This window comes from Xiphophorus couchianus, chromosome 13 (assembly GCF_001444195.1).
Source record: "Xiphophorus couchianus chromosome 13, X_couchianus-1.0, whole genome shotgun sequence".
Lineage (NCBI taxonomy): Eukaryota > Metazoa > Chordata > Actinopteri > Cyprinodontiformes > Poeciliidae > Xiphophorus > Xiphophorus couchianus.
Window position 1 is genome coordinate 2,233,865 of NC_040240.1, and position 22,514 is coordinate 2,256,378.

General features: G+C 39.3%; 1 protein-coding gene across 3 annotated transcripts in view; it reads right to left on the reverse strand.

The window, feature by feature from the left end:
• Positions 1–3,152: 3,152 nt before the first annotated feature.
• Positions 3,153–22,514, reverse strand: part of npas3 (neuronal PAS domain protein 3) — a 281,452-nt gene continuing 262,090 nt past the window's right edge. For all 3 annotated transcript variants that reach the window (XM_028035528.1, XM_028035530.1, XM_028035529.1), the window contains 3 exons: positions 12,574–12,721; positions 12,353–12,468; positions 3,153–8,690 (listed from right to left, as the gene is read on the reverse strand). In XM_028035528.1, the coding sequence (XP_027891329.1) occupies positions 7,078–8,690; positions 12,353–12,468; positions 12,574–12,721 (1,877 nt within the window). In that variant the 3' untranslated portion in view covers positions 3,153–7,077. The remainder of the gene's footprint in view (positions 8,691–12,352; positions 12,469–12,573; positions 12,722–22,514) is intronic.

Here is a 22,514-nt window from a genome sequence, read left to right on the forward strand (position 1 = left end):
CTTAGTAGCAAAATCCAAATTGAACACTGGCTACTCTGCTGGGAAGCACCACCAACTGAGCTGAGATTCTCCAACAAGTCCCATGTCTGCACTGAGCAACGAGCCACCAGTCAGATCAGCAGGGGGAAGCCAGCGGTAACAAAGTTCAGGGCGATGGCTAGTGCTCCATGCAGGTACCATGGAGCACATAAAAACAACATATTTAAAATACGAACAAAGCATGTTGATGGACAAAAGCAATACAAAGGGAGCGTGTGGCAGTTTAAAATGAGATAAACATGGTGAGTTAGTGTCCATTGTGGCCTGTTGCCCATTCAGATGAACTCTACTTTAAATTCAGAATCTGACAGTAAAAAATTTATTCATTTAAAATATGTAAACATAAACATTCTTACCTAGTAAAAGGTTAGCCTTCTCACCAATCACGAGTTTGGACTGTTCAGTAGATTTTAATGTTAAAATCAAACATTTAGCTATGCTAACTGTTGATGCACAACACAATATAATTAAATAAATTGAACAAATACATATAAATGCTTTACACAGAAATCCATGCATGAAACTTACAATTACGGTACCTGGCTGTCACACATGAACTTTCAACCCCAGTGACACCCAGCAGCACCATTAGAGATCAGCTTTCATCTTTAAAATGTAACGCCCTGGTCTGTCTTCAAAATACTTATACAGTTTTTTATGATGTTTTTACTTCTTCTGCATGTTGGGAATTAGTAGGAGCCCATGTGAAAGTGGAGATGAAAAACAGGCCATGTTTTCATCTCTAACGCTTTGTTTCATCATCTGTCCATCAAGGCCTGTGATGAAAGGCTGCTCGTTACGCCTGCGGTGAACGTCTGACGCAGTTGGATCTAAATTCAACATCAGGCCTTCTCACTGAGATGGACAGCCAGAGGTTATTAAAAGGAGTTTCAGGTTGGAGCACCACAACACACACACATGGGCACACACACAGCACTAGCTGTGATCTATGATTCATGTGTGCTCATTTAAAATAGAGTGAAATATTTAAAGTTAGCTGGTTGGCCCTCTGAGGGTCCAATGACTAACCTCTCTCCACTTATTAATGCATGGAGGACGAGATGGAAGAAACGGGAGGCGTTTTAAGCAAAAAGGATATGAAGGCAGCCGAGACTGGAGAAGTACTAACTAGACGCAAGATGGAAGAAACAGACACATTAATGATTTCGTCGCTTTTTGGTTAGCTCAGTTTATGTTTCACGTTAGCCATTTTGAGATTAGAATGAAGGTAGGTTTTATGCAACAAGGTCATAAGAGGTCACCGTCCTTACATTTAGTAACATTTTAGAAAGCTACTCAAAGTTCAATCACAATGTTAACCCACAAGGTTTAGCAAAAACTAAATGTTTGATGACTGACTTATCTTATATATCTTGTCTGGGCTGTTTCAGAAGCCCAAGACAAGGCTGTGCTTTTGTTTGTTCATGTTTAACCCAACCAGGATTTGTTTTAACATGTTAAACTTAACATGCTAACAGCAGAGGCTTTTTACATCCTCCTCAGCAGGAGGTTTGACGACCTTCCATGTCAGATGGAGATGTGGACAAGTTAATGGCAGATGTAAACAGGTGCTTTCCAAACCTGCAGTAGAACATGCTAAGGTTATCTAGCAAATTAGATTCTGCTCAGGGGTTAAAGGGGGTGGGGGTGCCCCCTTTAATTAGCGATGTCTTTCAGACCATTCCAAATGCTTCAAGCTTCTCACTGTAGCTTCTCGGTCAGTTCTTGGGGACTGCATTGGAACTGCGTAACATCCTCAGATATGAAGTTGCGCATAGTTTAATGTTGTTGTGAACACAAAAGGTCTTTGTCACACATGTTCTCACAAAAATAGTTGTAAGATGTCACAGGTTCTGCAAAGCTCATTCAGGTTAGTGGCGGAAGCTTAAAAAACACTCAGCATAGACCTAGCTCTTGCTTTGACTATTCCATTCACTCCCCTATGGTCTAAAACACAGGGATATTTGAATTTCTGCCAATAGGTTGGAATGAGATAAAGGCAGTGATGATCAGAAAGTCACAAAACGACCCTGCAGACAGCCAGATATGCATCTTTGAAAGCCGGTTTTTACTCCTGCTGGGACATGTGACGCTGTCTGTAGTATAGGAGTTCATTGGAGAGGTTTGCACTATTTAAATCCTAAAGAACACTGATGAGAGATTCTGGGTGTTTTTTTCTCCATGCCTTTTATCAGTTTAGTAAACTATTTTCCAGCATCTATGCAAACCTTGACCAGAACAAACAAAAGCTCCATCTGTGAATGAAAAGATTTACAGGCTGTAAAAGTCACACAAGTCAATCATTTCTGTAAAGTCACAGTCAACCAGAGCAAAAGGCAAAAGGTGAAGCACCTCTGGATTGCCATCCGTCAAAATTAGAAATAGTTCTATTTTTGGAATCAATCTTCAAAGATCACATGAGTCCAACAGGAAAATCCACAAGCACAATGTCTGCATTTTCAAAAAGATTAACCAAGACAGACTATATTTACATTGTCATGTTAGTGGATATATGAATATATTTATACATAAATGATGTCAGCATGCATTTATGACCATGCAAACACACAAAATGTGGATTTAAATTTGAAACCTATTTAGTCAAGTTCTCTTGCTCGAGTCGCAGTACAAGTATCGGTCAACGCAGAAGAAGCAATGAACTGAAAAAGTTTTTATCGTATGAACTCTCATTTCTCACACTTGCTTATTGCAACTTTTGGGCTTCACAGCGGAGCGAAGCCACATCCAGAGTAAGAGGTACAGGTTTAATTGGATGGTATAATCCACTACTTGGTACCTCTAGGTACCTCCTACAGGTACTAGGAAGTATCTCTGTATTTCCTAGTTACTGGCTGCTGGCTGTGAAACCCATATAAGAGAATTTGAGGTGCTGTTTGAAGATGTAAGGTTGTAAATGTGAACCCAGTGTAAAACAGCTCCCCACATTACCTTAAGGACAAAGTTCCACTTGCCTTGCTGATCACAAACATCAATCAGAAAACATGAAGGAGAAAGGAGAGAAAACAAACCTGCATCTCAGTGAGTTAAAGTGTTAATAGTCTGGTGAGGAGTGAGATGGCTAAATGTGGAACAGAAGAAATGATGCAATCTGGTAACCAATTTAATAGAACCTTTTATTATGAATATGGCACCTGCAAGATGGTCAAAACTGGGTTACAGAAAGACAACCATGTATGTGACGTTCTTCTGAACAGATGAGAACCTAGTAAACTTAAAAAGGAACATAGCTATAAAAAATGAAATATGTACATTTTTTGATTTGCAGCGTTATTTATGATAAATGAAAATGTAATTTCAAAGTAAGATAAAAATAAGCCAGGCACTCACAGTTAGCATCAGTTTGTCATGAGGTTTGGACTCCTTTACAAGGGAAATAAAAATATACACAAAAAAATACAAACCATGGTAGCATAGTTTTCTCTTTTTTAATATTTTAATTTGTTTGTATTTAGAATTTTATAACACTGTTAACACTGATAATAAGAGATTCCCGCTTTCCCGTATTTCAGCTACTTGGCACCAGGTTCCTCATAAAAGAATCTGTTTAATTGTACAAGAAATAGTTAAAAACACAGACACAGTTTCTTCACAGGTGAATGAGATGACTTTTCAATATTTGAAAATTTTAAACACTATGTATTTGACAGCAGCTGTGATTAAGGTTTTTTAGGGTTTAAAATCACCAGCAACGTTTTCATTTTTCGACAAAAAACACAGAAAAACATTAAAACAGCTTGAAGCAGCTGTTTAGGTTTAGTTACATTTGGGTGTATTTCTTGGTTTCATTTGTGATATGCCTCCCATTGAACACTCGCTAAAGTATTTTCTATATGCTCGCACTATTCCATTGCCTTTGAATCCATACATAGAAAATGTTAAAATTCAGAGCATGGAAAGAAATTGCTCCTGAAAAGACCAAACTTAACACTGATAAACACAAGACGTGACAGTTTGGTTTGTCCAGATGTGATGGCTGGATCAGAGACTTGGTCTGCTGAACTTCAGCAAACCTTTATCTTTCAAAAGGCCTCCATTTTATCCACATAATGGATATTCCAGACATAAAAAAAACAAACAAAAAAACAATCAAACACGAAGTAAAATTACAGCTATTGGACTAAAATAATAATAAAAATCAAAAATTGGATTGTTCACAGTAAATGGACAAAATTACTAAACATGCAGTTCAGTTTTCCAAAACACCTAGAAAAATAGATTTATAGTGAGAAATTTTTTTCCTGCTTTTAATATTTATAGAAATTGTTAAAATTGTTTTTTTTTTTTTTTTTTTTTTTGTTTATTTTTTATTATTGTGTCTTGAAAGACAATTGTGAATGTTTTCACATCCCTCGAAACCCTTATCTAAGTCAGTTTGATCCCCAAAGACAAATTTGACTGGGAGTTCAAGACGTTTTGGTGCGGACCATTGAAATACACCCAAAGCACAGAAAACACCTCCAGGAAGTCTGGGAAAATGTTTCACAGTCCAGGCTGTGGTAGTTTTTAACCTTCACCTCAGAGTATATTTAAAGTCCTTCCTCAGATTTTTCCTCATCCAACTTTATATTAAATTATGTAAATTATATTATTCCTACACAATTTAAATACTATAAATATTTCTTATTATGTTCTTTTGGGTGCATGAGCAGGAAACCTGTCCCAGAATTCCTTAGAGGCAAATACATGGCTCCATAAACCTTTGAGCTAGTTAAATATTCTTTTCATCTCTGAGAGAAAAGACAACAAGATAAAGAGGTTTGAATAAGACTACACAACAGCAAAAAGCAACAGTCGAGTGAAAGAGAGAAGGGTTAGAAAATAAAAATGCAATTTTACAAAGACAAAAAGGAAGCAGCAAAAAGTAAATGGTGGACTCTACCAATTTTTACTCCTGTGTTTTTTTTTTCTTTTTTGCAAAGGCCACCAAACACGAAATTCCACAACCTCCACTGGTTTCACTAAGACTGCAGATAGAGGGAAACGGAGGAGAAGGAGGAGGAAGCAGAGAGTCAGAGTTTAGATTAGAATTCATCCAGCTGACAGTTTTTTCCCTCTGACGCCACTTCCTCTCCTTCGCCACACTAGAGATAGAGCACAGAGAAGACAAAGGACAAAAACAGCTACAGTAGCTCAGTATATACTGCATATAGTCAACACACACACAGAGAAGTTGCCATGAAAGACGTTTTGACAGCCAGTGACACTAAACACATCGGTAACACGGTTTTACGGCTTAATCACACGGGGTAATAAGATGACGGGATGGTAAAGACAGGGCTGTCAACTTTCAAAAGATTGACACTGTGATAGCTTATTACAGTTTGAGTTATTACTTAGTATGTTTTTTTCTGTTTTTACCAAAAAATTACAAATGAGCAAGGATCACAGTGCTTTAAAAACACCAAATGTGTGAACTTAGCATTTCTTTCTTTTTTTTTGGCAAAGGAGGCAGGGGGGAAGAAGGACACAACCAGAGCAAAAACAAAGCCTTTTCTTTTTCTTTTTTTTAAAGAAGAGGGATTTTCTCTTTTTTTATTCATCTAAATAAAGGAAATCCCACTTTACTCCTGTTGTACATTGATTGTTTGACAGATTGATTGAAAATGCATGTCTTTATTACAATCTCCTTGTTGATATGTAGTTTTTAATCACAGGTTCTGGCGATGGGATGGAAGAGAGTGGATTGTTGAGGAAAATGTTGTGGAGGTGATTCTGGTTCAGGAAGAAAAGGAGAACAGCAAAAAACAAACTAAAGGAACAGGAAAACAAGATCCTGTCAAGGTTGTCAACATTCATTTTTTTAAGTTAGCAATGTTAAGTATTTAGCCTCCGTCTAACTGAGAGTTAAAAGTGACTCACTTATCAAATATACAGAAATAAAAAGAACAGAAGAGAGCCTAAACATCTAGTGATCAGCTCCACATTGCCGTGTGTATTCTGAGATTCCTGAAGGTTAGTAATAAAAAAAACATTAATCAAGCTGGAGGAAGGACAGGAGGGCCGAATTTACAGTACCCACATCAGCCAGCTGAATCTGGGTAACTGGACGTCTGTTAGCACCACAAATCTGTAGAATTACCAGAAAAAATGTGGACAGAAAGTTAAGGGTCAAATAAGCAGAGTGAAGGTACAAAAGCTCGACAGACTGAGATGGGAGTAGATGAAGTGGAGGTTATGTTTGGTGTGAGACCTGTAGGTAAACTCCTCAGATAAATGAGGAAACTTGTAGTAACATTCGATAGTTCACAGGTCTTTACCCGGCTGAAATTGCTTTTTTTTTTTTTGTTGTTTTTCTGTATAATGTTTGATTCCAAAGTTACATCTGAGCTAGAATATTTCATAAAAAGGAAGAAATAGAAGAGGAAAAAGCATCGATTACTGTCCCCTCAACCAAGAAACATTCGCAAAAACCTTTTGTGAAAAGATTATTTCTGAGACAGCTGCCCTCTCCTCTCAGGTTAAAAACTCTTTTTCTTTAGCCTTGATCACATCAAGACACATAATAAGGAGAGGCACAGCATTTTCAGTGTGTCACAAATACCTGCACCAACCTCCTGAAAGTATGCACAATCAATATCTTCATAAAGATGCAACCAAAACAAGTGATATCATAAAATGATCCCCTTCAGGCTCCAGTGGAATCCTTAGGCAACATGAATTCTCTGTAGGCAAAAAGGAATTCTTTACAGTAAAGAATCGTTGCTTTTTTTTTTGTTCATCTGTTGTAAGAAAAAAAAGTTGTTGATTACAATAAATGGAAGCAAAGAGATTGGTGATAGAGAAAATCAATAGAAAAGGGTTGTGTGTGTGTGAGGGCCACCCATGTCTTCCACAAGCTCAATTGCTCAAAGTGCTAGAGTACGTTTGACAGTTCCTGTCTTTTGTTCCATCTTGGAAACACAGTGCTGCTCCACGCTGATAAATTCTTTCTTACTATTTTTTACTACTGAGTAGTCTTTGAGTTAGAAACAGTTGTTGATTCTTTAAGCACAGTAATGCGGTCTTGGATGTATTTTATTAATCCTCCTTTCTTTCCAAAGTTGTCTGCGTAGTGTGGATCCCATTGCTGTACACGGGGAACGGTAGCGTTGAGAAAAGTCCCTCCGCTGTGGTGAAAACGTTGGCTGTTGCTGACATCTGGCCTCCCAAGCTGCCATTGCCAACTGTGGGTGCTGGGGATCCAACAAAAGGGCCTGCAGCTGCTGCAGCGGACATGTTTAGCCTGTGAACATGATGATAGAGCATCTCCATAGGCGTCTTAGGGTCCAGACCAAACCCTGAGCTCTCCACAAAGTTCATGGCAGCATTGGGAAGGAGGTTCCCTTGTGCCATGGCCAAAGTGACGTCTGCTGGCGCGTATCTTATGGTGCCGGTGGTGTAGACACGAGGCGTCGTGGTGCTGGTAGAAGACAGAGTTCCCGTGACGCGGTGAACCAGCGGAAGGACCACATTACCAGCCTGCAAGCGCTGAAGTGCTTCAAGATCCCCAGAATACAGCAGTGAAGAAGAGCTTGAATTTGAAGAGGAGGATGAGGAAGAGTTTGAGGATGTTGTAGGAGTACCTTGTTGCTTGTCCCGGGGGGATGCAGAGAGTGGAGGGGAAAGGGGGTCAGCGGAGGAAGTGTTGGAAGGAGGAGCTAAACTCGTAGCAGTGGAAGAAGAGGACGAGGCGGAGTTTCCGTTGTATGGAGGCTTTCTCACCCCACCTGCTGCCCCTTCGGGTCCAGGAGGGGTGAGGACAGAGTCAGGGATGGCTACCTGTAGAGAGCCACCCTGTGGGGAAGGGAATGTCTCCTGACTCCCTGCAGCAGGAGGCTTGGAGGTCATGCTATATGGAGACTCATTTCTGGAAATCTCTCTGTTGGGTGGGTAGTTCCAGATGCTGCTGTCATTGTCAAAGTTTATAGGCTCTGCCATCTCTGTCTTGATTTTAAGAACAGAGGATGTGGTTCCTGTGCTGTTTGGGGAGTCGGACGAAGTTAGAAGCGGTGTGGAAGTGATGGAGGTGGCCCCTGAGGGATTGGCCTGTGGTGTAGAGTCGCCTATTGCTACTGGGCTGGGGGGAGTTGTGGAAAGACGAAGCCTTCTGCTTCGTGTTCCATCCCATTTTTGCACTTTTCTCCTTTTCCGCCTTTTTTGGAGCTTGCTGCCAGCACTGGCATCATCACATTTTTGTACTCCTTCATCATCTACCTCATCAATGTCCTCTTCTTCCTCTTCTTCGTCATCCTCTGATGAAGAGATGTGTGAGTTGTGGAGTTCTTCCTCTCCTTCTCCATAGTGCTCTACCTTAATATGGAGCCCTCCCAAACTACCCAGTCCACTGATGGTATTGAGTCCCTCCAGCGCTCCCAGTCCAGCTAATCTCCCCAACCTGCCTTCCAGTCCTCCCCCCTCTCCTCGGACCACCTCCTGCTCCTGTTCCTGCTCCCCATCTGAAGGCTCCAGGCTGTCATCACTGTCCTGACTTTCAGGGTTACTTGAACTGTCTCCGTCGTCATGGTTCTTCATTTCCTCGGATGAGCAATGTGATTGGCCTGGTTGCTGCTGACGTTTACTGTCTGCTTCTGGATCCTCTCTGTGTTCTGCTTGGTGGCCTGGCTTTCCCTCAGACTTGGTATTTTCATTGTCTGTTAAAACGAAATAGGATGGTTAAAATAAAAATATTAGACAAGTTATCTAACACGGATTTGATAAAAACTTTTGAACTAATTTGGGTAATGAACTGAGCTTAAAACACTGTTTGATAACTAGGATGAATTGTAATGTGTGTGTGTGATTGGCATGTGTGTGTTTGTGTTTTGCTGTGAATGTTCTGTAAACTCAGTCTTGGTCAGGATTCTCTTGTAAAAGAGATTTTTAATCTCAATGGGATTTTACTGTTGACAAAAAGGTAAATAATAATAATAATAATAATAATAATAATAATAATAATCATCATCATCATCATCATCGTCATCATCATAATAATAATAATAATAATAATAATAATAATTGAATTGACCTTTTTTGTAAAGTGTCTTGAGATGATTTGTTCTGAATTGAATTTATTTTCTGTATTTGCTATGTTCACCATCTGTTTTTGTTTAGTCATGTTGGTTTTGTCCAGCCAATTACACACAAACAATACACATATTATACCAGCACAAACAAAGGACTGCCCAGTTGGCTGTGTTTTCAGCGCCTAATGAATCAGTTTGGATGAAAGCAAATCAGATTAAGTGGAAAAAACATCTCTGTATAATTCATTTACCATTTCTTTAATCAATGTATCTATTTATTGAACATCCAGAGATTTTGTTTGCTTTACTGACAACTTGTTTGGAATACAACACGACTGACATGCTGCCTATAAGCTCAGGTGCGGACTAAAGACAGCTGCCTTAACAGAGAGGCGGTGGAGTCACAGAGATGCACAGTGGTGGTAAATCTTTAGATCTATTGTTTCAGTCTGACTTCCAAGGTATTGCAACATTTTTGTAAGCATTTGCAAACACAGGAGATAAAAGCTAAATGCATGATGGAAACTAAAAGAGAGGATTTCAAACTAAAGCAGGGAGATGTTCTTTGTGTGGCTTCAATTAGTCTTTGGTGTCGGTTTATCTGTAACAGCTGTAAAGAAAACAGACACATCTTCTCATGTTAGTTGCCATCTAACTGCAGAAAGGTCAAAGGGCATCTGTTTCATTTTTGAACATGTTGAATCAGAGCACCTTGGGCCTGTTGGACATTTGCTGAAGCTGGCTCCCTCCTGCTGCAGCTGGCATTAGTTTACAGCCAGCAGCCTGCCAGAATCTCTATCCTCTAGCAAAAATACCAGCTGGCCCTGAGTTCCACTGTGCCAACAAAGGCTTAGGATTTGATAGTATTATGCTCGAAGTGGAGGGGCTGTCTTGGTTTAAATTCACTTACAATGTGTAAGCTCTAAGTCACTTAGTGTTGGCTGTAACAAAGATATGATGCAACAATAATGTTTAGGATGTGTTTTTGAAGTTGTGAACAATAGCTCATAGGAAGGTAATGGTGTCAGCAGATTGCATGTTTCTGCTCAAGCAATATGAATTCCCTTAAAGATGCTTCAATTACTATTGATTCTAAGGCTTTCATAAAAAAATGTTTTATCGCCTTTGCTGGTTTGTGTAGATTTCCAACTCAACAAATATAGTGTTAGCTAGAACTCTGACTAATTATTATGGGCTCCATGTCAGGAGCAGGTAGGGTCTCCCATGACAAACTGGGTCCAATAGGACAGGTCAGTCTCAGAGCAACTGAAAGGTTCTGAAGTAACTGACCACATAATGAGCTCTCTCATGGTCACCTGTGTTTATTTACTGAACAGCTGTTCAAATGACCTGAAAGTAGAACCGTTTTGGGATTATGGGGTGCTCCTGGGAAACTTAATGCTGAAAAGACAAAGGGGTGTTATGTGGAAGAGAGACAGAAATGCACAAGAAAATGATTTATCTGTTTTTTTTATACCTTCACTCAGCTAAATTGTTGCAGATTTGAATCTCGGGATTAGGTGGGTTTTAGCCGTATCGAAACCCACGATACGTGCAAGCACATATCGTTTTTTACAGAACTGCAATCAGTTTTGCTTTAAACTTTTTCACCGTGTCAGTGTGGTTCAGTGTGCTATTTTATGAGCCCCCATATTCAGCAGAGCATTTCCACCAACAGTTGGATTCTCACTAGGCAAGTGAGGTCAAACCTAGGAGCCTAAAGCAGCACTATGCCAGAGCAAACACTGGTATGTCTTGTGCTTGAAGCAAGCAGTGACAATCAATGGCTCATGTCAAAATTGGACTGACTAAATCATTGCTCTGCACTAATCAGTCCAATTTTGCACAACTGCACTGTGGCACACTTGCTGTACATATATTTACATATACATACTGTATCTGCATTTTTTGAATCTTTGCAAGGATTGCTCTAAGCTGCTTTTTATATTGACAGCATGTTATATTTTATTTTTATTTTTATTTTGTCTACAATTGCTACTCAGTGGTGGTTGTTGTGTGTCTTGTCTCTATGCTGCTGTAAATGTGAAATAATTTCCCTGCTGGGATGAATAAAGTAATTCTATTCTATTCTATGTTGTGTGTAGTTCCATTCTCACTGTACCAGAGTGTTCCTTTGGACCCAACAGTGGTTTGGTACGGGTCGGTTCTATTAAAACATACCAAACCAACTTCTGTCGTTACCACTCAGTTTAGACAGGTGTACTTGGAACCAATCCACCATGGGTTAAAGGTTGATGATCTATTTTGTAATAATGACTTCACCAACCCAAACAGAAGCCCTCAGAGTGTCTGGCTGAGGTTTCTGTTCAATAATCTTTAGCTCCTCCAGGAGATATTTCTCATGTCCTGAGGCAGGCTGCGGACATGGAATCTGAAAGCATCATGTTGAGGACGTCCACTGAAGATGTGGACACAAATTAAGGTTTTGGTTCACAGAGGAAAAATCATTTTATACGAGTTAATCTTTACAAAGATTAAAGTACAACTAGAACCAAGAGGCACAAAAAGGCAAAAGCAAAAATAAAGAACAATGTATTTGTGTGTGTGTGATTTATATATTCAGCTAGTAACTAATAGCTAATAAGAACAACTAATAACTATAACTCACATCAACAGAATTACATAAAATGTGTCTATAAGGCCAACTGGCTCCACAGGTCAGTGTCTCTAAGGTGTTTGAACTTGGTAACAAAGCTCTCTTAAGGAATAAACATTTATCACTAGTATTTATTTCTAATTCTTTGCCCATTTTCTAAGTCATATTTGGAATAATACAAGTGTGTTTTGTTCTCAAAAATACATTCTGCTCTACACTGTTTAGAAATGTTTTGAAGTATTTTGAGAAGTTGTTAAATTTGCAGAGCTTTGTGTATTTTGTCTGAGCACATTTTATCATGTTGTCATTTTGCGGCAGCAGGCTGGGCTGCCAGTGAGCCCAGTCCCTGCAGCTGCTGGCACACACCACCGCTCAGCCTGGAACAGACCGCACACTGGCACCAACTGATAAAATATCTGGGGCTTCTCTTATGTATAGCTTGGATTTTCAAGTTTGACTTGTTTTCTTCAAGACTTTCTATACATGTAGAAACATCTCTGTTATGGTCCAACTATAAAACACTGAAAAAAAACAAAAAACAACCCAAACATTTTATTTAACATTTCAATAATTTTTTACTTTGTAGTCTTTTTCTTTCTTTCCTTTGTCTCTCAGCTATAAGTCTAGATTTATCATATGAAACTGTTCCTCCAACCTGCTATCACTTACATACCTGAGTTCTCTTTGGACTCAGACTCAGAGTCGGAGGTTTCGGAGGACTCAGAGGCTTTCTCTGGAAGATTTGGCAACTGGGCAATGTCAATGGGTGTGTCTTTATACTCAGGATTACTGTCAGGAAAAACAGGAAAACTGTTATTGACAATTCATAATTCAAAATGAGAGGGTATTACTGCAGTTATTGTTCATTATTTCCAAAAGTGAGTCTTGTCTGACCTGAGGACATAGTTGACCCAAATGATGTTCTTCTCACTGGAATTCTTGGCGTTAATAGCAATGGTGGCACTGGACTGGATCCAGATGTAACCACCGTTCTTCTGGATCCACCGATAATACTTGGTCACACACTGACCTTTATTCATCACTAGAGAGAGACAGAAAGACACAGAAAAAGGATTAATCTGTTTTTTATGTTAATTCAGCTAAATTGTTGCAGGTTTGAATCTTGGGATGAGGTGGTTTTTAGTCTTATCAAAATTGGTTTATTTTACAGAACTGTAATCAGTTTTGTTTTAAACATTTTCTTTAATTATTATGATACCATCATAACTCTATCTAAGTTTATCATCAGGTAATTAAAGAAAAAACAGAATACATTCCTAGTTGATGGTTATGTTGTAGATATTTCATTTCCCCTCACCAGAGCCTGTTGTGCCTGGCCACAGCAGATAAAAAGTTCCCCTGTCACAATAAGTTGTTTCTTCACCGTTAGCACAGCTACCGCACATACATGAATTGATGAACAGCGCTAAGACCCTCCTCCTTGCTCTGATTAGTTCATTCTGACTGAGCTGCATATTTCTGCAGATGACGGTATGACCACAAAGAGGAAGCAGAACAGCTTTTTTCAGATTATCTGTCACATATTAAACGGTGACAACATAGCAACAGTTTGAATAAATAGGTAAAAAAAGTTTTTTATATAAATGCTAGACGCTGCAGCTGTAAGCTAAATAAGTTCTTGCACAAGACAGATCTAAAGAAGAAAAACTTTGAACGCCAGATGGAGAGTTGCAGTGACAAGAAAATGATGTCCTGAACATATGATTCAGTAAGAACTAGCACTTACTGCTAGCCTGTCTATGTTGAGTCCTCTTACATGCCTATTAGTGGCACCAACTGCATTCCCACAACCCCAGATAAGAACAAAGAAAAACAGAAAAAAAGGTGATTATATTGTCATGATACATTAACCTATGTACTGCTGGTTTTTATCATCCTTTCAGAAACAAAAACATCTTATTATACAGCTAAGGTTTGAACGTTTTAGTGTCATTAAGAGACTTAAACCTCTTCAGTTCATTAAGGTAAGTTGATCTGGATCACATCATGGTCAGTTCTTTAACTTTCCAAACACACAACATGAGCTTTTCACTGAATAAGTGAATAAAAGTAATACTCCTGCTCTCCACCAGACATCGCTGTGCCACTGCAGCAACCACATGTCTCCTTTCAAAAGTGGCCCCCAGCCCCCAACCCCCAACCCACACCCAACACCAAACCTCGCTTTCACCCTGAGACAGCACGCGGGTAATAAATTTGGCTAAATTAACCACTAAATGGTTATCTCAAGCAATATGTATTGGCATTAATCAGGAGCCGCTCAAACAGAAACAGTCAGAGACGAGAAGCGAAGGCCTCTGAATTCATATCCCGCTCCTCAATTTAATTACGGACACAAATAGGCTTTCCATGACAGAGAAGAAAGAGAGAGAAAGTGAGGGCTGATTTATATAAAAAGAAGGCCAGTAATTAAAAACTATTAGAATCTAATAGCATTGTTTAAGACGACATCCCCAGGGCTTCAGTAATTGACTTTGGTTGGACGGCTGCTGCTTATTCCTTCTCTATTTGCCTATTCATAGGAGGGGAGAGGCAGAGAGACAGAGGGAAAATAACTTGTTTGCATGTTAAGGTAGAGATGGTGAGATCATGTCACCTTGAATGTGACCTTGTTTTGTTTGTACAACAGAGTAAATAACAGCACAGTGAATACACACACACACACGCGCACGCCAGCGCACCATCAGACACATGTGCACAAGCATGGCAGTGGTGGCTGTTCAGATGATGGCGGGTCCTCAGAGAGATGTATTAGCATGCCCAACGGAAGAGGACACACACCCACATACACACACACCATGAGACGTGGAAGGTGCTACTGCTGGAGCAGACTGTTTCTGTGGGTGAAATCTGAACACAAGCTCAGGTCCAAAATAACTGACTCCTCAGAAAACAGCTCGACTACACACGATCAATGAGAACGACTTTGTTCTGAACCCATCCTTAAATCTCCAGCAACTCGCACAAAATGAAACATCTCAACTATACATCTGGTCCTCAGCTAGTTTAAAGGAGAATCCACACCAACAGACATGTTACTGTTTTACCAGATGAACAAGCACTTTAACAATCCAAATAATTCAAAGGAATGTAGAATCATTATAAACTTTATCATTCTCTGCACTGTGGATCAAAATTGTTCCACTTCTCTCAAAAGTTGTTGTGTGTGTGAATTACTAACAGAATATTTGGAAAAATGTTTCACTCATTTTATCTTCTCTACTAAGACTAAATTGCATTTATTGGCTACATTGATCATTCACTCGTTTGTCGCCCTTTTATCTTATATTTCTAGACATAGTTTTGGAAAAATGTGACATAATGAAAATTGAAGTGTAACTTACACATTGCAGCACTTATTGTATGTAGAAAGACTAAGTTCATAAGTTTGTTTCCTATTTGAGACGAGATGAGGAACCATCATTTCTAGGTGTTTCCAGGGCTGGAAAACATCCACCTGACAGCTGTGAAGGAACGTAGGAAGTGGATTCATACAAGATCAGAGAACGCTCTGACTTACCAACTCTGGAACTCATTGCATTTTGTCCTTGCTTTCAATTAATGCAAGTATTGTTAAAGATCTAGAGAAACTCTCTTGTGATTTCTGTCTTGGTTGTTCTTTTCAACAAAATTTTTTTTTAATAACATGTATGTTTGTTCATTAATGGGAATAACCAAATCTCTTGATTATTATTTTGACTTCTTTGTCAGAAATAGTACAATGAACTGTGTCTTATTTACTTTGTCTCCAACGACATCCTCTGGACTTTTCAGAAGTTTAGAAATGCAGTTGCAACCTTTGTCACACAAATCTGTTTTAAAATGCTACACTTTCTTGTAAAGGTCATAGTGATTTCACCAATACTTTGCTGTTGAGAAATCTTGCAGTAGGTCATCAGGGAGTTTTAACCCAGCAGCTGATGATCTGCACATAACAGCAGGAACTGTTTCTAACTGATTACATCTTTCATTTGGTTTCATTTGGTTTCTTGGCGTTTTGTGCCTTTTTGCAAATCTTTAAGCTCAGTCATCTGCTCCTCTGCATCAGGAGGAGTCCGTTTGTGGAGTTAGGGCCTGAGATCAGGATACCTCCTATACGTCTCTTCACTACACACAGTATGACAAGGAAAACAGATTTATGTGCATCTTTTCTGTTCAAATAGCAGCAATGTAAATTTTGCTAACACTTCAAGAAAGTTCAGATCAGTCGGCTGCAGTTCAGCTTCAGTGACAGTAGCTGAAAAACATTAGGGGGAAAAAAACATCTGGGTGAAACAAATGTAGGGAAATGTAGTCTGATATGACCAAAAAAAAAAAAACCCTGCAGTCTGTATGATAAACCTTACTCTTTGTCTCCTTCAATTTTAAATGGCTCCCTCACTGATTGTTCACTAATGAAGGACAGAGGGAGAGAAGGAGAATAGATGGAGATGGGAAGAAAGGGAGTGCTGGAGGCTAGCCTGAGGCTGCAGGAGAGAAACCGCTCGATTAAAGGAGTTCTATTCCCTTTTAAAGTTGAGTCTCTTCACTTCACTTTTTCTCATCTTTTTCACCATTAATTTTTTTCTTCTTTCATCACCTTCACTTCTCACAAAGTTTCACTTCTTATTCATTGATCATTGGTATTTATCACATATTTTAACCAAGTTATCTGTCCTAATCGTAATGATGTGAAACAAATCTCTTAACTGATAAGATTGGTCAAGCTGGTTCTCATGTTTATCCTTACAGCACTTCAGTTCGGAACTATGGTCTGTCATTTTACCAAATTAGTTAGCAAAGGACTCAGACTGGAACCCACTGCTGAACCACTGGAGGCACATGTTCTTTTCTGCTTCACGTTGCACAACATTCATGCTTTTTTTGTGTTTTTTTAAAGACAAAACATTTGAGATATTGATATGTACCCATATCCTCATTTTTAATGCAATAATCTCCCCAGAAAGCTTCAAAGAAGTGCAGTTTGAGATAATGTTGGTATAAGAAAGAGGCCTTAAAGATGAGGCATCCTGCAGCTTGTAGATGTTTCCTTTCTAACTCACCTGAGTCAAATAATCAGGTAATTAGCAGGACTCTGAGTTCATACTGAGGAGGTGATTCAGGTGTGTTGAAACAGGGACAGGACAGTGGCCCCTAAGGACTGGAGTAAAAGAGAGCTGGTGTAAGATGTGGTTTCTGGAATATTTTTGGATTGTAGGGGCTGAAGGGCTTTAAAGTTTATTACAAAAACTAATTAACTGCATTGTGTGTTCTGTCACTGATTGGTAAATGTCAGGTCTTCTTGGTGCCTAAAGAACTGGAGTTCTCTATCCTGGTAAGAACCAGCCCACTGTGTCAGGGCTTTCTGCTGTTCAGAAACAATTCCTTAATGGACTCTGTTGATGTTTTGAATTTTACCCAATCACTGATGTTTGGCCGTGACGTTTGCAAAGCGCCACTTTGACACTATGAAGCTTACTGTAGACTGCCTGCTCTGTAAACAGCCATTCTCCACAGCAAAGAGAGAAGCGCAGAACCAAACGAAATGTTTTCCTGCTGCAGACTGAGCCTCTCTGCGCCTGGCTGTGACTACAGTCCCAGTTAGGGAGCTTTGAGACAAATCACAGGCTGCTTCTTCCTGCAGGTCTGTTTTCATCAAACAGGTGACAACGTCTGTATTGAAGCAGAAGACAGCTATGTTTTCTTTCAACACAATCATTAAATAAATATTGACTTATCTAATCTCTACCTAAGTTCACTTTTCTGTATTTATTTGTAATACACATGTTATACTTTTGGTGGGAGGCGTCTTTGTAAAGTGAGACCATTCTATGTGTATTTCAATGCAGAACAACCAATGCTTTTAATTTGGGAAGGTGTAAAAATGCAGCAATACCAGAGACTTCATTCTGAGACTGAAACCTCAAACTGTAGAAAAGTGAGAGGAAAGTCAGCATGTGATGCTGCTGATTCCGTCCTTTCATCCAGCTTCATCCACAGAGCGAATCTTCTTCTGTTATCCTAGTGTTCTAAAAGGTTTTCTGTGTGTGTGTGTTTTACAACAAGTGTGTGTGTGTTTTATCCGAGAGGATAAAATATGCCTTTTTGAGTGTGTGTCGGTGAGGATTCATTAAAGGCAGTGTTGGTCCTGAGAGACGAGCTCTGCTGAAACGCCTGCAGGCTTAAATCCACAGAGTTTTCACTTTTTTGTTTATTTCTTCTCTTTTTTTCCCCAGATTTTCTCTCTCACATCCTGTCTGTCATATTTTTATGACATTTACTCTGTTGTTGAAATTGATCTTGATTTTTACCAAAAAATAAAAATAAATCCAAAAACCTTTTTGCATCTCTAATTCTTGGTCTGGTCTCCTTTTGTCTTTTCTTCTTATCACTTTGTATTTTATTAACAATTTTTACATTTTATTGACTTTAATAACTACACAAAAATTTGCAGAATCTGCTCAGTCAACTGATAACCTTTAGTTTCCATGTTGTTGCTCATTATTTCTAATTTGCATTAACTAAGAAAATTCCTCATCCCGAGTCTAACTCATTTCTACTCTTTAGAAAAAGCTGTTGCATAATCTCTTTTACTTCCTGGAAGTGTAACAATCTATTTTTTTCTATCTGCATATCTTCCCTTTTCCACCCCAACAAAACTGTTCATTTTCTCATCTGTCCTTGAGAAGACAGGAATTTTACCCTCTTTTCATTTTCTGTCTGTGAAACTAAAGTTCCTATTTCTCTGCCTTTCTTTCATCCGCTCCCTTTGCTCTGCTGACAAATCTCTCCTTCCTTTACCTTTCGTTTCCTTGTGAAAACTGCAGTTCACCTTCTGTATCTTCTTTTTATGTTTCTCTGTTCTTGGAGTGGAAACTAGGACAGACTGACTTTGAGATCTGACCCAAGCTAAGACCGGCTTGTCAGCAGGTAATGATAGAGACTTAGCGAGTGACACCTTCTCACAGAAAGGGATCATCCTGTGTGCTACACTTAAAAAGAAGCCTTTTAAAATTTAGATCCCTGTTCAGAGAACACCCTATCCCTCCAAAATGCACGTTGATTGATTCTCTAACTCCCTAACTCCTGCAGCAATGGAAAAACCAAAAATAGACGTTCAAATAAATCCCACAAAAAGTAATGCTGAATGTCTTTTTTTTTACCAGCACACCGGCATAAACTCTCCATCTACTCATCCACGAGAATAACTGCCTTTTTCTAGAATACTCGTGGAATTTAGTGATTGGTGCTTTATGTTTTGCTGTGAGATCAGGCAGATCAAACATCATCAGACTGCTCTGAAAACATATTAATATGCCCTCAGGTCTCAACCTCATGCAGCGTTTCTTCAATAATGCCCGAACGCAATCTGGATTGCCTTAAAAAGTCTGTTAATAAGGTTGGACTGATATACACGGCAAAAATACAGGTGATTAACAGTGAGTCTACACATCCCTGTTAAAATGCCAGGTTTCGTGACGGTTATAAATGAGACCATTAATGATCATGTCAAAACTTTTTACACCTTCAGTGAGAATTACATCTTGGAGTTTTGATATGTGGGGCCGCTACCCCTCCGAAGGAAACTACACACAAACATCTGAAGAAGACAGAAGCTTTCCACTTCGTTCTTCGTGAAATGTAAATAAAAATGGAACGCCATTAGATTTTAGTGGATTTCTCTTTTGTCATTGATAAAAGATCACAAGTCATTTCTCCCTCTAGCTCTAGAATCGCACATTTGTTCTTGTTTTATTTACCCATAATACCCTGTGCTGTAAAACTGATTAAAGTTGATTGAACAACGCTGGTGTGAATGTAATCCAAGTCTACTAAAATATCGAGGAAGAAAGTGTCATCATCTGAAGGAACCAAACTGGAACTTTTATAGGTCCAAATCAGCAAAGGAAGCAAATCAAAATATTGGGTTAGCCCATGTTCAATACAAAATCTGACAAAGAAAATCTGTAGTGTCACCAGTGGATATCCTGACAACCTGGGACATTCTGACAACTTTGAAGTCAGAGTGTTAGATTACAGTAGGAGCCTACCACAGAAAACTGAATGATGGAATTCAGTTGAAAGATGTTCCAACAAAGTGTTAGTTTATGGGTCTGTGGGTAAGAAGCCAGCAGTTTCACCATGTGTTAAATGAGTTTTTATTGTTTTTATATTGTTAATGTTTTTATTGTAATTCTGCAGCACTTTGAGATTTACACATATAGTGCATTAAAATAAAATTTAATTATTCCGTCCGACCAACCAACCCACTCATCCCTACTGGGGTTGCGAGAGGTGCTTGTGCCTACCTTAAGCGGTCAACGGGTGAGAGGTCATCCTGGACAGGTCGCTAGTCCATCACAAAATTTTATTACTATTCTTTTGTTTACATTAACAGGTGTGCAATTACTTTCTACAGCCATTTTTTAAGACTTTTTTTCGGCTCCTGTGGCTTTTATTTGAAATTAATCTGACAGAAAAGGGGCAGAGAAAACAGGGAAGGCATGAGCCACAAGGTACTGAGGACGGGACTTGAACTCAGGACGGTGGCGTTGAGGTCTGTAGCCTCTCTGAACGCGGTGCCCGCTCTAATCGCTGTGCCACACAACGTCTTTTCTATTACGATTTTTAATAATGAAGCACCCAGAGACAATGGTTACTGTTGGACACAATCTGGTTCACAAACAGACCAGCAGAGGGGATGAAAATACTTTCATTTCTAAGGTGATAGACTTTATCAATCATCATGAGTGCAACAATGCAGCAAGTGAAGGGTCTGTCATTTAGAGCTGTACATGAAGGCCAGAAGATATCTCTTATGGTACCTGACAAAAAATGTGGAATTTCTCCTCCTACTGGAGGAATCTTCATAATTATTACTAATCATGCTGAGGTAAAGACACTAAGTGGATCAGAAAACCTGGCTTGGGACTTTTTGAGAGTTTAAAAAGAAAAAGGACAAAGGAGATATAAAAGTGATACCTTCCCCAGAAACCATATCTGTCATTATCCAGTTAGGCAGACAGGTTCATAAGGTCTGCTGAATAGGTTTAGTTGTTATCTGCTTTAGAACCAGGCTCTAGAGTATCGCTGGCATGCTAATAAATCACCAAATCAAACGGTCCTGGAACAAAAAGCCATCTTTCACAGCAACATCACCAACACTCCACCGGCTGGGCTTGGTTAAAGGGAAAAAAGAAGAGACATAGACCCCTTCCTGCAACCCCTGTTTCTCAAAGCCGGCTTTTCACAAAGAAATGAATTTTGAAAGAAGCTGAATAAAACGAGCAGCCGGGGTGACTGAAGGTGCTTTATTAGAATATGCTCCTCTAAAACCAAGTCGTTTAAACTGCTGGCAGCCAGCTCGCCTTCCTGACCTCCCGTCCTCACCGCAGCGAGGAATCATCTGCCTCACTACTGCACACCGTTTTTTGTGTGTGTTTTACACATTCTAATCTAACCCACCTCATTCTGTCTGACCCTTCAAGGCCAGTGTAAAGTTCTTACCTGATTACCACTCAGAATGTTTGGAGCTCAAAAGCTTTGGTAAAAAAAAATGACAGAAAGTTTCAGCATGTCACTTCTTTGTGTTGGACATACTGTATATCATACACCCTCGCTCAAAATCTAAAACCCAGGAAGGAAATGTATTGGTATTCGATGCTGGATCGTCATCAGGTTGTCAGTTAAAAATGATTATTATTTTGAAAGAAACCATATATTACTTTACTGAGATTTTAGGACTGAATATGGAAATAAATATTGGTTGTTAATATTGACCTAGTTTTATTTATGAGGCCGATACTGATATGTTAAAAATAGACTCATCTCGGCCGATACCAGTGTTGGTGCCGATATATTGTGGGTCACTACAAAAAACATAAAAAAGCTGCCAGCAGAGCTCGATGAAGTGTTCCCAGTAGGGTGGTGGGAATGTGGTGGGAGTGTGGTGGGAATGTGGTGGGAACGTCGCTTCATGTGGTGAAGGAAAGTTCACAAAGGACAGCCATGATGTGGAGCTTACCAACATCTGCTTTTTTAAACTTTCGTTTCCAATCATCTTCATGTTTTTAGTAACATTTAGTGATCAGGAGGCCACAGAGAATGGTCAAACAGTGGAGGGTTATGTTGCTGGTTTCACCAGGGTTAACATGTCATTGGTGAAACATCCTGACCTCAACTCTCCTCAGTCAAGAATAAGGCCAGCCCAGCACAAACCAAAGCTTCATTGTTACATTTCCAACAGATCCCAGACCAGGCAGGATGGAGAAGCCAGGAAGTAAAGCTTTCTTTGTCTTACTTGTCACATCGTTGGTGCTCATCTTGCTGCACGTAAAGGAGAGAATGTGGCCTGGGAGGAGGAAGCTGTTTGTTCTTTTGTTTTTTATTCTCTTACAGATGCTGTCCTAAGGTTACTGGGCAGCAGCCGACAGCAGTGAGAGGCTTTATCGGGGTCAAAGGTCAGACTATGTCTCCAAAGACAGCTGGTCTTCTGCCCGAGCACAGGGAAGATCCACCACCTAACTCAACTATCTCGTCATACAGAACTTTCAGAAATGTACAATTAATGTCTTGTTGCATCCAGATGCACAGGACAAACAACCACACACACAATTTTAGTCATGTTTCTCTTTGCATCTTTAGAAACAGGCTAAAACTTCTAAAAACGACCGTTTAAATATATTTAAAAATGAATTCGTTTTTAAATATATATATAACAAATTCAGGTCATATTAGATTTTTCATTGAGTAAATGCATTCAATTATTCAGTAAATATTTTTAGCTAATTTTTTTACATCAATTTCCACAAATACTAACCAAGAACAAATATCGA